The sequence below is a fragment of the Juglans regia genome, unplaced genomic scaffold (genome assembly GCF_001411555.2).
Source record: "Juglans regia cultivar Chandler unplaced genomic scaffold, Walnut 2.0 Scaffold_674, whole genome shotgun sequence".
NCBI lineage: Eukaryota > Viridiplantae > Streptophyta > Magnoliopsida > Fagales > Juglandaceae > Juglans > Juglans regia.
Window position 1 is genome coordinate 340,828 of NW_023361600.1, and position 14,342 is coordinate 355,169.

The 14,342-nt window shown below is 35.0% G+C and overlaps 1 protein-coding gene across 2 annotated transcripts; it reads left to right on the forward strand.

The window, feature by feature from the left end:
- The first annotated feature begins 3,578 nt into the window (after positions 1-3,578).
- On the forward strand, positions 3,579-5,976 carry LOC108979456 (glutathione S-transferase T3-like). 2 transcript variants are annotated; one of them, XR_004799478.1, is made up of 3 exons: positions 3,579-3,700; positions 4,726-5,152; positions 5,239-5,976. XR_004799478.1 is itself a non-coding variant. In XM_035687104.1 (3 exons), the coding sequence occupies exons 2-3, from the start codon at positions 4,804-4,806 to the stop codon at positions 5,761-5,763; spliced, it is 894 nt and encodes a 297-aa protein (XP_035542997.1). In that variant the 5' UTR covers positions 3,579-3,700; positions 4,726-4,803; the 3' UTR covers positions 5,764-5,976. The 2 variants fall into 2 exon arrangements, 1 of the variants encoding a protein (XP_035542997.1); XM_035687104.1 differs by having other exon boundaries at positions 4,726-5,172.
- The last annotated feature ends 8,366 nt before the right edge of the window (positions 5,977-14,342 follow it).

The following is a 14,342-nucleotide window of genomic DNA, read 5'->3' on the forward strand; positions in this document are numbered from 1 at the left end:
TGCTCAAGTTGCCAGATTTTTCTAAAATTTTTGAAGTAGTTTGTGATGCTTCGCATGTGGGAATTGGAGGTGTTTTGAGTCAAGAAGGCCATCCCATTGCTTTTTACAGTGAGAAGCTTAACGACACTCACAGACGTTATTCAGTTTATGATATGGAATTTTATGTGTTAATACAAATGTTTAAGCATTGGCAACCCTATTTAATCCATAGAGAATTTATTCTTTATACAGACCATGATTCTTTGAAACACTTAAATTCTCAAAGCAAGCTAAATGCATGACATGCTTGTTGGATGGATTATTTGCAGCAATTTGAATTTGTTATTAAGCATAAGTCAGGGATTGAGAATAAGGTGGCTGACGCCTTAAGCAGGAGACCTCATTTGTTACAAATATCTTCCACTAATGCTGCAGAATTCGAAAGTCTAAAAACAGAGTATGCCAATGATGAAGATTTCGACAATGTATGGAGTGATCTGTCCAATCATGATCGCCCATCTGGTAGTGATTATATGTTGCACGAGGGATTTTTATTCTTCAAGTCATGCCTATGCGTTCCGCGTGGGTCCTTTCAGGAGTTTCTAATTTTGGAACTCCACAACGGGGGTTTAGCTGGACATTTCGGGTATGATAAGACTTGTGCTATTGTGGTTGATCGGTTCTATTGGCCTCGGATGTGGAGGGATGTACATACATTGGTTGATCAATGCCAAATTTGCCAACTCAATAAGGGAACCAAGCATCAGGCAGGACTCTATACGCCACTTCCCATTCCAGACAAACCATGGCAGCATATTAGTATGGACTTTGTTCTTGGGTTGCCAAAAACTCTTCAGCAACACAACTCAATTATGGTGGTGGTAGATCGTTTTTCCAAGATGTCCCATTTTATTCCATGTCATAAAACATTTGACACATCCAAGGTTGGAGCAATATTCCTGCAGGAGGTTGTCAGTTTGCATGGTATTCCGGTTTTCATCGTGTCTGATAGAGATGTCAAATTTGTAAGTTATTTTTAGAAGACCTTGTGGTCGAAAATGGGGACAAAGTTGATGTTTTCAAGTGCATTTCATCCACAACTGATGGCCAAACCGAGGTAACGAACAAGAGTTTAGGGAATTTATTACGTTGTCTTGTCGCGGATCATGTTACCAGCTGGGATATGGTACTTCCTCACGTCGAGTTTGCCTTTAATAACTCTGTTAACAAATCAACAGGCTGTGCTCCTTTCGAAGTGGTTTATGGATTTCGACCAAGCACTCCACTTGATATCAACTCGTTACCGTTGCCACCCAGGCCAAGCGAGGCTACCTTCGACTTTTCTAGCTATATGCGAAATGTTCACGAAGAATGCAAATGGCGCCTTAGTTTCCATACAAATTCCTATGCAGCTTCAGCAAACTCAAAACGTAAGATCGGCAATTTAACGAAGGTGATATGGTTCTTGTTTGTTTAAGGCTGAAGCGTTTTCCTCCGGGGAGTTTTAACAAGCTTCATGCGCGCCGAGCAGGTCCTTTTAAAGTTACCAAGAAATTGGGAACTAATGCATATGTTATTGAGTTACCCTTTGATTTTGGTATTAGCCCTGTGTTTAACATAGAAGACCTTACTGCATTCAAAGGTGATGTCAATGAATTTTCTGCATTACCAGTTCCAGAGGTAACACCAGTTCTACGAGTACTAGAAAATACAGCACCACAAGATGAGATTGCTGCCATTCTTGACCATCAATTTGTTTCGACACGTCAGGGAGGATACTACAAGTTCTTAATCCAGTGGAAGAATCGTCCGAATTCGGACTTTGTTTGGTTGCAAGCGTCGGAACTCAAGCGTTTACATCCACATCTATTTGCTGCTTACATTCAGCAAAACTTGCCGGAGTCAAGTTCTTTAGGAGAGCTGGCAATTGATGCAAATCAGGAGGGAAATATTGATGCGGATATTGATGCAGAGGCAAATCTGGAAGGGGATAATTTAAATCCGTAATCAACGGAGCTGATGTGGATGTTCGGCTATGCAGAGGAGTTTTGGAAGTTTACGTTTTTAGAAGTCTAATTATTCAGATTCTGTTGTTGGTCAATTCTGTTTATTTCGTCCGAGTTTATTGCTTTCCTAGTTTATTTTTCCTAGTTTTTTGCTTTCCTAGTTGGAGTTGGAAGATTGTAATGTTGATTTGATACTTAAGGAAGTAATGAAAAATGAGGAAGGCAATTGTGGATGTTGCCCATTCGAGGTTTTCGAATTTTTGTTGGTGTGATTCCAACGCTGTAGAGCGATTCTACATTGGCCCGACTCTTGAGTTCGATGAGAGATTGAACCAGGAGGTTAGGCATCAATTACACTTTTGAACACTTACCATCTTGTCGAGCTTATCACTTGAGAATTTGTTTAAATTATTGAGGCACTCTTTAAGCCTCTTCTCAAGTGTTTTATTTTATTCAATAAGCATAGTATTTTCAGACTCAAGATTCTCAATTAAAACATGTGATTCATTCACTTTTGCAACCAAGCCTTCTCTATCGAGATCAACAACATTCAACTTTTTCAAAAGTTTCTTATTCAATTTTTTCAGCTTAGAGATAATTCTTCAAACAATTCATTATAACATCTTGCAGGTCTTCTAAACCTTCTTCATTTTCATCATCACTAAATTAACTTTTATAGGACATGGATTAATCCATGGATGATTCAAGTTTATCTAAGCATGAATCACAATCAAATGATGCACCAAAAGCAAGAAAATTATGTTGCACCATCAGAAAATACGTCACATTTTTCAGATTCAGATTTAGATTCATCCCTAAGTGAGGCGTTCAAGGCCTTTTCTTTGGATTTTATATGGTTAGGACACTCTATTAGGATGTGACTCAAGGACAAAGGGCACTCTATTATAATTAAGGCCCCATTTGGATTGTAAGTCTCATCTCATTTCATCTTATCTAATCTCATTTCATCTCATCTCAATATCCAAACATTACAAACACAAACACTTTTTTAATTTTTAATTTTTAATTTTTATCTAATCATTACATAATCGTTACAACTTTTTCAAACTTCCAAATAAAATATAAAAAGTAATTCAACTTTTCCGAATCTAAAAAAATTATATTCTAACAATATTTTAACTTTATCACGTTTTTATTAAACTTTTCTCTCTCATTTTCTAAAATTTCATAAAATATATTAATTTAAACTATTCTATTATTATTCACAAATTATTTAATTATTATTCACATTTCATCTCATCTAATCTTACAAACCAAGCTTCAGGACTCGTTTGATGCCTTGACTGCGCTCAGCTTAGCTAAGATCGATTCAAATTTAGATCTGTTCTAAGAGCATCCTCATTGGCTTCGCCAAATGAGGAGATTAGCTAAAATTTAGATAATTTGTATAAAAAAAAAATCTCTATATTGAATTGGTCATCTCTAAAATAATTTAAATTTTTACTATAATAATTGACCAAATATAAAAAATCACAGTTGATTCATCAAACATTAAAATAATAATTTCCAACTCCAACTACACACTCGGGAATGGCAACAAAACGCGGGAATATTTCTCACCCGCAACTCTTTCTCCACTTTCTCTCTGTCTCTCTCTCACTCCCACTCCCACTCCTGATTCGCAGGCCCTCCACAACCCATGGCTGCGCCCCTCCACGACCTCTCTCTCTCTCTCTCACTCCCACTTCCGATCTGTAAGTTATTTTTGCTGTTCTCGATTTTTTTCTTATGAATTTCTTCTCCATTTTTCTTACTCCACTCTCTCTCTCTCTCCCACTCTCGATCTGTAATGAAGTGATTTTGGGATTGAATTTCTTCTCGACTTTTTGTCTTCTCAATTTTTTTCCTACCCACGATTTTTTTCTTATGAATTTCTTCTCCATTTTTCTTACTCCACTCTCTCTCTCTCCCCCCGTGTATGCTCTTCTCTTGTTTTGATGCTATATAGTGGGTGTACAGGAGGGCTTGAAATTACAATGATGCTTCTTTGTGGCTAGGATGTATGAAACCATGCCCACGCTTGTCGCTTCTTTACTCTTTTTCTTTTTCCTACATTTGTGTTGTGTAACATCATGGTTGGTTCTTCTCACTGAGCCAAGTTGGAGTAAGTTTTACATCATACCAAAGTCTTTTTACACTTTACACAGAACGGAACAATATTATTGCAATTAGGGCAGTTTTTTCTAGTCATGTGAAGGTAGAGTACTCTTGACAAGCTATAGGGCAGTTTGTAATGAATCCTTGTGATTCTACCGTGGCTGGTGTAAAATGGAAATGGTGATGCGTGGAATGAATAATAGAATGCACAGGCAGTGTTTGTAGAAATGAGCAAGTGCTAGTTGGGTCCTGACTTTTGTGGGTCCTGACTCTTTAAATGTATGAACCATGATTGCATAATGGACTCAGCTGACTTCAACTTGTATTTTGGTGTAGATAAAAAATATTAAATAAGAAGAGTCAAATATATATATATATATATATATATGAAAGTAGTTAATCACTGATGATGCAATTGCAAAGAAATTACACAAAGCATAGAATGAGATTTATTTTATATGGCTTTTGTGGGTCCTAACTCTTTCCTTTTTTTATGGAACTTGCTGCATTTCAATATGTAATATGTAATTTCTTGTGTCATCTCATTCTTGCTTACTATTTTGATTGTCTCCCCTACTTAAATTGTTGTGTTGACTTTATTACTTGCTGACTTTTTATGAAGGATGGATTCACACTTATTGGACGATCCTTTTTTCACCACACTCTTGCAAAGTGGTGGAGAAGGTATTAATAACCCCCCATGGCTAGTGTCTTGCATGATAATGTTGAGGTCGACGTTGACGTGACACAACCCGAAGGGGATGTAAGGGTACGAACTAAACTATCCCAATGGGGTGTGTCCTTCACCGTGGAGGAAGACAACCTCATTGTATCAGGGTGGCTCAACATTAGCATAGACGCTATTATGGAGACTGATCAAAAGTCCACCCAATTGTGGATAAGAATCCATGAGTACTTCAATACTTATAAAAAACCTAATTGGCCTGAACGTTCTGTGGCGTTGTTGACTAATCGATGGTCAACCATCCAAAAAGCCACAAACAAATTTTGTGGTTGCTTGGCCCAAGTCGAATCAATACATCCAAGCGGTACTAATGAACAAGACAATGTATGTTTCTAATTATCATAAATTTGGATTGTAATATGTATTAATATTCTTATGATTGTTGTTTAGATTGAGAAGGCAAAGTTAATGTACCGATCGACACAAAAAGGCAACTATAATTTGGACCATTGTTGGAACCTATTGAGGCACCAACCAAAGTGGCAAGTGCATATGGATAATTTGCCAACAAAGAGAAAGAAAGGCTGCTCTACCGTTACAGCTACTAATGCCACGGATGTAGAGGTTTGTGAGAGCATGTCTATCAATTTGGAGAGGCCACTAGGCAAGAAAGCTGAAAAAGAAAGGGAAATAAAAAGAAAACGTAAAGAATCTTCACATGTTGACTTTGATGAAAGGTTTGATGCAAGGTTAAGCCACATGGAAAGTGATAGGAAGATAACGATGATTGAGCGACGGGAGGCGGTAAGTCAGGCTGATAGGGACAGGACTGAGATTATAGAACTTAAGAAGAAGATGGAGATGGAAATTATAAGTATGAATGTTGATAACATGAATGCGGTGCAGCGAGAATACTTCAAGTCACTTCAAATGGAAATCATAGAGAAATGTAGGAATGAATTGAATCAAATGTAGTTGCTAGAGGAGGGAGAAGTGAATCAAAGAGTTGTTGTTTGTGCACACCTGGTAATATATTGTTCATTTTGCTGTTTTTTGTAGTTGTTGTTTTTTGTCAATTCTGAGATTAATATTGCTTAATACTGAGCTTAATTCTGTGTTTTTTGTGGGTACTACTCATTTTGGATTTTGCTACTGAGTTTTATTGAATACTAGTAACAGTTTTGTGGATAGATTTTGTAACTCATCATGTGGATGTTTTTTGGAACTTCATGACATATGTATATTTTTTGGGTTTAGCATAGCAAATGTATGTAACAACTCATGTGGAAGGAGTTGCTTTTTTTTGTAACTGCTGTTAATCTAGGGGTTTCTTTTTGTGTTGCTGTACATGGTATGTTGTTAAATCGAGTACATAGATCAGCTGTGATTTTCGCATCAAAGGAAGTACTTGAATTTATTTTACAACCCTTTTAATTTTCCCCTAGCTTGATGGTATTCTTTTTCCCTGAGCTTAATTTGCTGTGGGTGTTTCAGTTTTACAGCCATTTGTTTGGTATGGTGGTCCAAAATGTGAAGTGGCCCGTTCATGGAAACACCTGGTAGTGTTATTTTATATACGTGAGGGAAATTAAGATATATACATGAATACTAGTATGTTGCTAGACATAGTAAGTAAAGATTTATCAAATGTTGGAAGTGCTAGAGATACTAATTGATCAAATGTTGGAAGTGCAGATTTATGTCTCTGTTTTTTGTAATTTAAGATGGCGTTGGATCTTAAAAGGTCTTGTAGGTGCAGATTTTTTATTGACACAGAAATAGATAAGTTTTTAGATATTTGATTAGTGAATAAGAAATTTAGATAAAAATTTAGATAAGTTTAATTTCAATTTTTCGTTATTAGCATTAAATGACATTTGAAAATATGATTTTTTTAATATTAATTTAATTAGAATATAATTATTATTAATATTAAAATAGTAGAATTATAAAATGTGATATAAATAAATTAAATAAAAAAATTATTAGTTTAATAATATTTTTTTATTATATAGAAAATGAATGATTAATTTAATATAAAGATTAAATTTAAATAAAATAGATTAATATAAAAAAAATATAATATTAACTAAATTTAAAAAAAAAATTTAATTAAAGCGACGAAAATGCTCTTTCTAGCCTGCATACACGAATGGGTTTGCATCCGTGAATAACAGCTAATTTTAATACTGTAGCATGATGTAACACGTCCCTGACATCGAACAGAGATTCCTCCCAATGTTTTATCAGATGTTATAAGAATAGTAATAAACAAACGACACTTTACATAACATTTCTTATAGCATTGGTTGTGGCTTCTCTTTTTTTATTTTTATTTTTAAATTTTAAAAATATTTTTTTAAATTTATTTATATTAATTTATATATTTTTACATAATTATAAATAGTGTTTTTTTAAATTTATTTTTCAAATATTAATTTATTATTTTTTTCTCTCTCCTACTCATTAAAATCAACATTATAGAATTTATATTAAGATAATTTTGATATATAAAATTTGTATTAAATGGATAATACAAAGTAGATGTTAATTATAAAATATATATAAAAAATAATTTTAGAAAATAAATAAAAAATAAAAAAATAATAATATTTTATTATTATTTAATTCAAAGATGTATAAATCAATATGAGAGTTTTTTTTCATATGTAAAATTATTCTTCAAAAATGATGATTTTGTATGAGAAGATGTATAAACCACTACCAATACTCATGTCATCAATGAAGAAATTGTTTCTCAAAAAAACAAAAAAAAAAACTCCTACCTCTCTCTGTCTCTCCCTCCCTGTTTCTCGTCCTTCTTCCCCAAGCCGTCTGTAACCAAGCCAGCCTTCCCGTTCCATCATCGTGCCATCTCGAACGGTAACAAAGGCAGCTTCACGACACCCACTGAAATTGGCATCGCAATATGCACCTAATTAATATCTGTTCGCAATCGGAGCCAATTTCTAACTTCGATCTGTTAGACTTAAATAAAATTCTCTAATGCGGAATAACACTTTAGAAATGAGAATTAAAGGGTTTAATGCCAAGAAATCTTACCTCCAGCCATTGATGCAATTCACTGTAAAAGTTTCAGTTTTCACTGTGTTTGGCTCTTCCAAACTCTTCTCTACTCTATTTAGATGGTGTATTACCGAAGGGAATTGAGTGAGTGAGTTTGGGGACCAAACACATGTATTTATAGCCGAAATCCCCATCAAATTTCGGGTTTACGTATCTCACGTGATCCTATTTTCATGGGATCAGTTTTTCAATTGATGGAGGAGTGTTTGACCACTTAAAGGACTCTTAAGATGATAGACTCTCACTCACGAACGTCTTCATGAGTAAGAATCGGTCAACATTCTCTCACTTGGTCAACACTCCTGATCTTAAACCCATCAATAATCTTCATTTAAGTAATAAATACATGAATCATGGCGATAGGTCCTCTAATGACAAGTATTACCTTCCATGTATTACTATGTATTCATTCTTTACAATTTATGTGGGAACAATTTCTTAATGAATAAACCCTATGTTTATTCTTGGTCCAATACAGATAAATTTTTTCAAAAATAAATTAAGGTGCACATTAATATGAGAAAAGAACATCAAAATGATTAAGAATTTCATTAAAAATAACATTGTTCATACAATGAAAAACTACATAATGGAACCAAGTCTCATATTCACTATATGATCCTTGAATTTCAACGGTGGCATGCCCTTAGTCAAAGGATCAGCGATCATTAATTCAGTGCTTACGTGCTCAATGACCACTTTATTTTCTTTAACACGTTCCCTTATGGCTAAATATTTAATGTCGATGTGTTTACTCCGACTCCCACTTTTGTTATTCTTAGCCATAAAAACAGCAGCTGAATTGTCGCAATACATTCTCAATGGCCTAGAGATTGAATCCATAATTCTAAGCCCAGAAATGAAACTCTTAAGCCATACACCATGTGAAGTAGCCTCAAAACAAGAGACGAACTCGACTTCCATAGTAGAAGTGGCAGTCAAAGTCTGCTTGGCACTCCTCCATGATATAGCTCCACCGGCCATCAAAAATATGTATCCTGATGTTGATTTGCGTGAATCAACACAGCCAGCAAAGTCAGAATCTGAGTAGCCAATTACTTCCAGATTGTTCGTTCGTCTATACATAAGCATGTATTCTTTGGTCCCTTGAAGGTACCTCATTACTTTCTTTGCAGCTCTCCAGTGGTCTAAACCCGGATTACTCTGATATCGTCCTAACATTCCCACAGCAAATGCAATGTCAGGTCTTGTACAGACCTGAGCATACATTAGGCTTCCGACAGCAGAAGCATATGGAATGTTCTTCATTTGTTCTCTTTCAAGGTCGTTCTTTGGGCATTGATTCAAATTGAACCTATCATCCTTCACAATGGGAGCTACACTTGGTGAACAATCCTTCATCCGATATCTCTCAAAAAATTTATTAATATAGGTTTCCTGAGACAGACCCAAGATGCCTCGAAATCTGTCTCTATGGATCTTAATGCCAATGACATAAGATGCCTCACCCATATCCTTCATATCAAAATTTTTAGAGAGGAATTGTTTCACTTCATGCAGCAAACACTTATCATTGGTTGCTAGCAAAATGTCATCCACATATAAAACAAGAAAACATATTTTACTCTCACTGACCTTCTGGTATATACATTGATCCATAACGTTTTCTACAAAACCGAATGAAGAAATTACATTATGGAATTTCAAATACCATTGGCGAGATGCTTGTTTTAAACCGTATATGGATTTCTTGAGCTTGCAAACCAATTGCTCACCATCACTAGAGGGGAATCCTTCAGGCTGTTTCATGTAAACCTCATCCTCTAGATCTCCATTGAGAAATGTTGTTTTCACATCCATTTGTTGCAATTCAAAGTCAAAATGGGCTACTAATGCCAAAATAACACGCAAGGAATCTTTCTTAGATACGGGAGAGAAAGTCTCCGTGTAATCGATTCCTTCTTTCTGAGTGAATCCCTTAGCAACGAGTCTTGCCTTGTATCTCTCAATGTTGCCTAATGAGTCTCTTTTGGTTTTAAAGACCCATTTACATCCAATGGCTTTTACACCATTAGGCAACTCAACAAGATCCCAGACTTCGTTACTCTTCATGGAATTCAACTCTTCCTTCATGGCATTGTACCATAATTCTGATTCTTTGCAACTCATGGCTTGTGAAAATAACTCGGGATCATTTTCGGCTCCAATGTTATAGTCAGATTCTTGCAGATACACAACATAATCACTAGGAATTGCTGATCTTCTTGCTCTAACAGATCTTCTTAATGTTGCACCATCATCTTCCTGAGAAGTAGTATGTGGTTCAACTTGTTGTTCAAAAGTTGTTGGCAACTCTTGAACTACCTGATCTACTAGAGTGTCGTCAGCAACTTGTGGAACATCAATGATTGGTAGTTCAACACCAGTTGGTACTTGAGGGGTGTTGTAAACAATAACCAATCTATCACTTGAAGTGGAAGGTTGAGATTCTGAATGATCATTCTCAGAAACTATGTTCCTGGTTTGATCGCTCCCACTGATCAAGTCATTCTCAAGAAACTTTGCATTTCTTGATTCCACAATCCTAGTACTGTGAGATGGACAATAAAATCTATAACTTTTAGACCTTTCAGCATATCCAATGAAATACCCACTAATGGTCCTTGGGTCTAGTTTCTTCTCTTGTGGATTATAAATTCTCACCTCAGACGGGCATCCCCAAACGCGCATATGTCGCAAACTTGGTTTCCAACCTTTCCATAATTCAAATGGCGTTTTAGAAACAGCCTTGGTTGGAACTCGGTTTAATATATACACTGCCGTCTTAAGTGTTTCAGCCCACAATGATTTAGGAAGATTGGAGCTGCTAAGCATACTCCGCACCATGTCCAATAATGTTCGGTTTTTTCTTTCTGCTACACCATTCTGGTCCGATGAACCAGGCATGGTGTATTGGGCAACAATCACATACTCTTGAAGAAACTTTGCAAATGGCCCAGGTGCTTGTCCATTCTCAGTGTATCTACCATAATATTCTCCACCTCTATCTGATCTCACGATCTTAATTTGTTTACCGCATTGTTTCTCTACTTCAGCCTTAAAGATTTTAAAGGCATCTAATGCTTCGTTCTTGTTATGAAACATGTAGAGATACATATATCGTGAGTAATCATCTATAAAAGAGATGAAGTATTTCTGACCATATGAGTCCATGTCTGGATTACATATATCAGTATGTATGATCTCTAATATGTCTGAACTCCTATTGGCACCTTTCTTTGACTTGTTGGTCTGCTTTCCCTTTATGCAGTCCACACAAGTCTCAAAATCAGTAAAATCTAGAATATTAAGTACCCCTTCATTTACTAATCTTTTAATCCTATCTATGGAGATATGGCCTAATCTCTGGTGCCATAATTTAGAGGAATCCTCATTAATAACACATCTTTTAGTGCCAGTGTGAACATGCATTGAATCATAAGTGGTATTATTTTGTAAATTAATGCAGTAAAGACCATCAGACAAAGTACCATTCCCAACACAATCAGATTTATAAAATAAACTGAATGATGAATTTGAAAAATTAAAGGAATATTCAAAAGGTACTAGTCTTGAAACTGAAATCAAGTTTCTAGAAAAACTTGGAACATAAAAGGTCTTCTCCAACTTTAAAACAAAACCACTAGATAAAATTAAATAGCAAGTTCCAACAGCTTCCACATGCGAGCCCATCTTGTTTCCTGCTAAGATGCTTCGCTCACTTCCCACTGGCTTCCTTAGGTTTTGCAAACCCTGCAAGGAATTCGAAATGTGGATTGTTGATCCAGAATCAATCCACCATGTGTTAATATTGACATTAACCATATTAGATTCATAACAAACAAGTGAGGTCGAATTACCTTTGTCTGCAAGCCATTTCTGGAATTTGGCGCATTCCTTCTTCATGTGTCCCTTCTTTTTACAGAAGAAACACTTGGAATCTTTCTTAATACCACCTTGGGGAGGTATTTTGCCTTTTCCCTTCAGTTTGGCTTGATATTTGCCCTTTCCATGCGTTGCCAGCATTGCACTTTCACCCTGTTCCATCATCAGTCTCCATTCCTCTTGAACACACATGGTCATGAGTTCATTAATTGATCATTTATCCTTATGTGTATTGTAAGAGATTTTGAAGGGTCCATATTGATGCGGGAGTGTGTTCAGGATGTAGTGCACTAGGAAGGACTCCGACATTTCAACCTCGAGTTTCTTCAATTGAGCCACATTGTCCCTCATTTGCATGATGTGCTCACGCACACCTTTCACACTAGTGAGTCTTAGGGATGAGAACTTCATAATTAGGGTGCTTGCTAGAGCCTTGTCTGAAGTGACAAATTGTTCATCAATGGCTTTTAGCAAGTCTCGGACATTTTCATGCTGATCGACAGAACCACGAATACCAGCTGATATTCTAGTCTTAATGAACATCATGCTTAGGCTCATAAAGTGCGATGTCTGCTGCATTACTGGTATCAGTTACAGCTGGTGGTTCGTCTTTCCTAATAGCATAATCTATGTCCATCCACCCTAAATGAAGAAGAATTCTCTCCTTCCAGACCTTATAGTTATCTCTCTTAAGTTCAGGGATATCATAACGAATATCAGAGAAATTTGTAGGTTGTGAAACTGCATATAGATTACATGTTTATGTTAAAATTGAGGCCTAAATAAATATTCATGTTTTACCAATGTAAATCATGCTTAAAAATTGAATCTAATGATATAAAATTGCCTGTGGGCTAAATTTTTAATACCAGTAGATCCAATTAATCTATATGATAGAATTTTATCAATATAATTACTTAATTCATAATTCTGAAGGATATATTATGAATTTGATGTGTATTCTATCTTAGACTTTTATGATAAAACTATCAAATTATTTACTTCATTCATAATTCCTGTGAGTAATTTATGAATAACTTGATATTTTATCCTAATTAATAATATAAATATAATAAAAATTCCTGTGGGATAAAATTTATTATATTTATGTATAATTAATTACAATTAATGTCTAATATTCCTTATGTGATCCTAATCAATCATTATAATTTTACTTAATTAAAGATGCTGTGGCTATTCTCTAATTAACATAAAACTATATGGATCACTAGACATTTAAATTGCATAAGACTAGCTTAATATTATGAATTACATAATTTTAACTAATACTCACATGTTATAACTATGCACAAAAGATTCATAATATAAGCATAAATATTGCACAATCTAGATTATAATATTATGCATAACATTTAATCTCATGCTCTAAACTATATACTCATAAAAAATTGCATGTAAAAAGCAAAAAATTAATCAATTTATGCAAACTAAATATGAGCATAATAAACAAATATCCTCATTGCATATAATTAAAAATAAAAATAAAAAAATATAAGCACAATGGGCATAAACCCAAAAACCCACTATTCAACCCATTTAAAAATGGGAAAAAAAAATTTTCCTTTTTTTTTTTTTTTTTACTGCACCATGTAAACTACAGGTCGTTTTTCTAAAAGGAAAAAATGACTTGTTGTTTTCCCCATATCCTTAAAACAGACACAGCTCTTAAACGACATGTCGTTTTACTGAAACTCAAAACGACATGTCGTTTATCTTCATGTTTGATAAACGACCACTGAATAAAACGACATGTCGTTTTCATCAATTGAAAAACGACGTGTCGTTTTTGTCATTACACTTGAACGGGCTCCGAAGTAAAACGACATGTCGTTTTCATTAAATTGAAAACGACGTGTCGTTTAGTGGTATACGGGAATAAGAATCCTTATACTAAACGACATGTCGTTTTCATCAAAGTTGAAAACGACCTGTCGTTTAGCAGTACCGAATGAAACCAAAGCTGCTGAAAACGACATGTCGTTTTCAACAAGCCTGAAAACGACATGTCGTTCGCGTCGTCTTCTACCTCCAGACGCAGCTCGATTTTCGCGTTTTACAGTATTTTTTCACGTCAAAAAACATGTTTTAATCACAGAAAGCTTAGAAAAAATATTTCTTTATGATTTCTAAACTTCTTTCAAATAAAAAACGTCCAAAAATCAAAATCCAAAAAAAATTTCAATTCACGGCCAAAAACAGAGGAACTCGGATTTTTGAATTTAAACATCAAGACAGAGGATTTTAATGCTCTGATACCAACTGTTAGACTTAAATAAAATTCTCTAATGCGGAATAACACTTTAGAAATGAGAATTAAAGGGTTTAATGCCAAGAATCTTACCTCCAGCCATTGATACAATTCACTGTAAAAGTTTCAGTTTTCACTGTGTTTGGCTCTTCCAAACTCTTCTCTACTCTATTTAGATGGTGTATTACCGAAGGGAATTGAGTGAGTGAGTTTGGGGACCAAACACATGTATTTATAGCCGAAATCCCCATCAAATTTCGGGTTTACGTGTCCCACGTGATCCTATTTTCATGAGATCAGTTTTTCAATTGAT

Coding starts and splice junctions, on each gene's coding strand:
- LOC108979456 (XM_035687104.1), top strand. CDS start 4,804: ATGGCTAGTGTCTTGCATGATAATGTTGAGGTCGACGTTGACGTGACA. Junction 5,173..5,238: donor GTACTAATGAACAAGACAAT/GTATGTTTCTAA, acceptor ATTGTTGTTTAG/ATTGAGAAGGCAAAGTTAAT.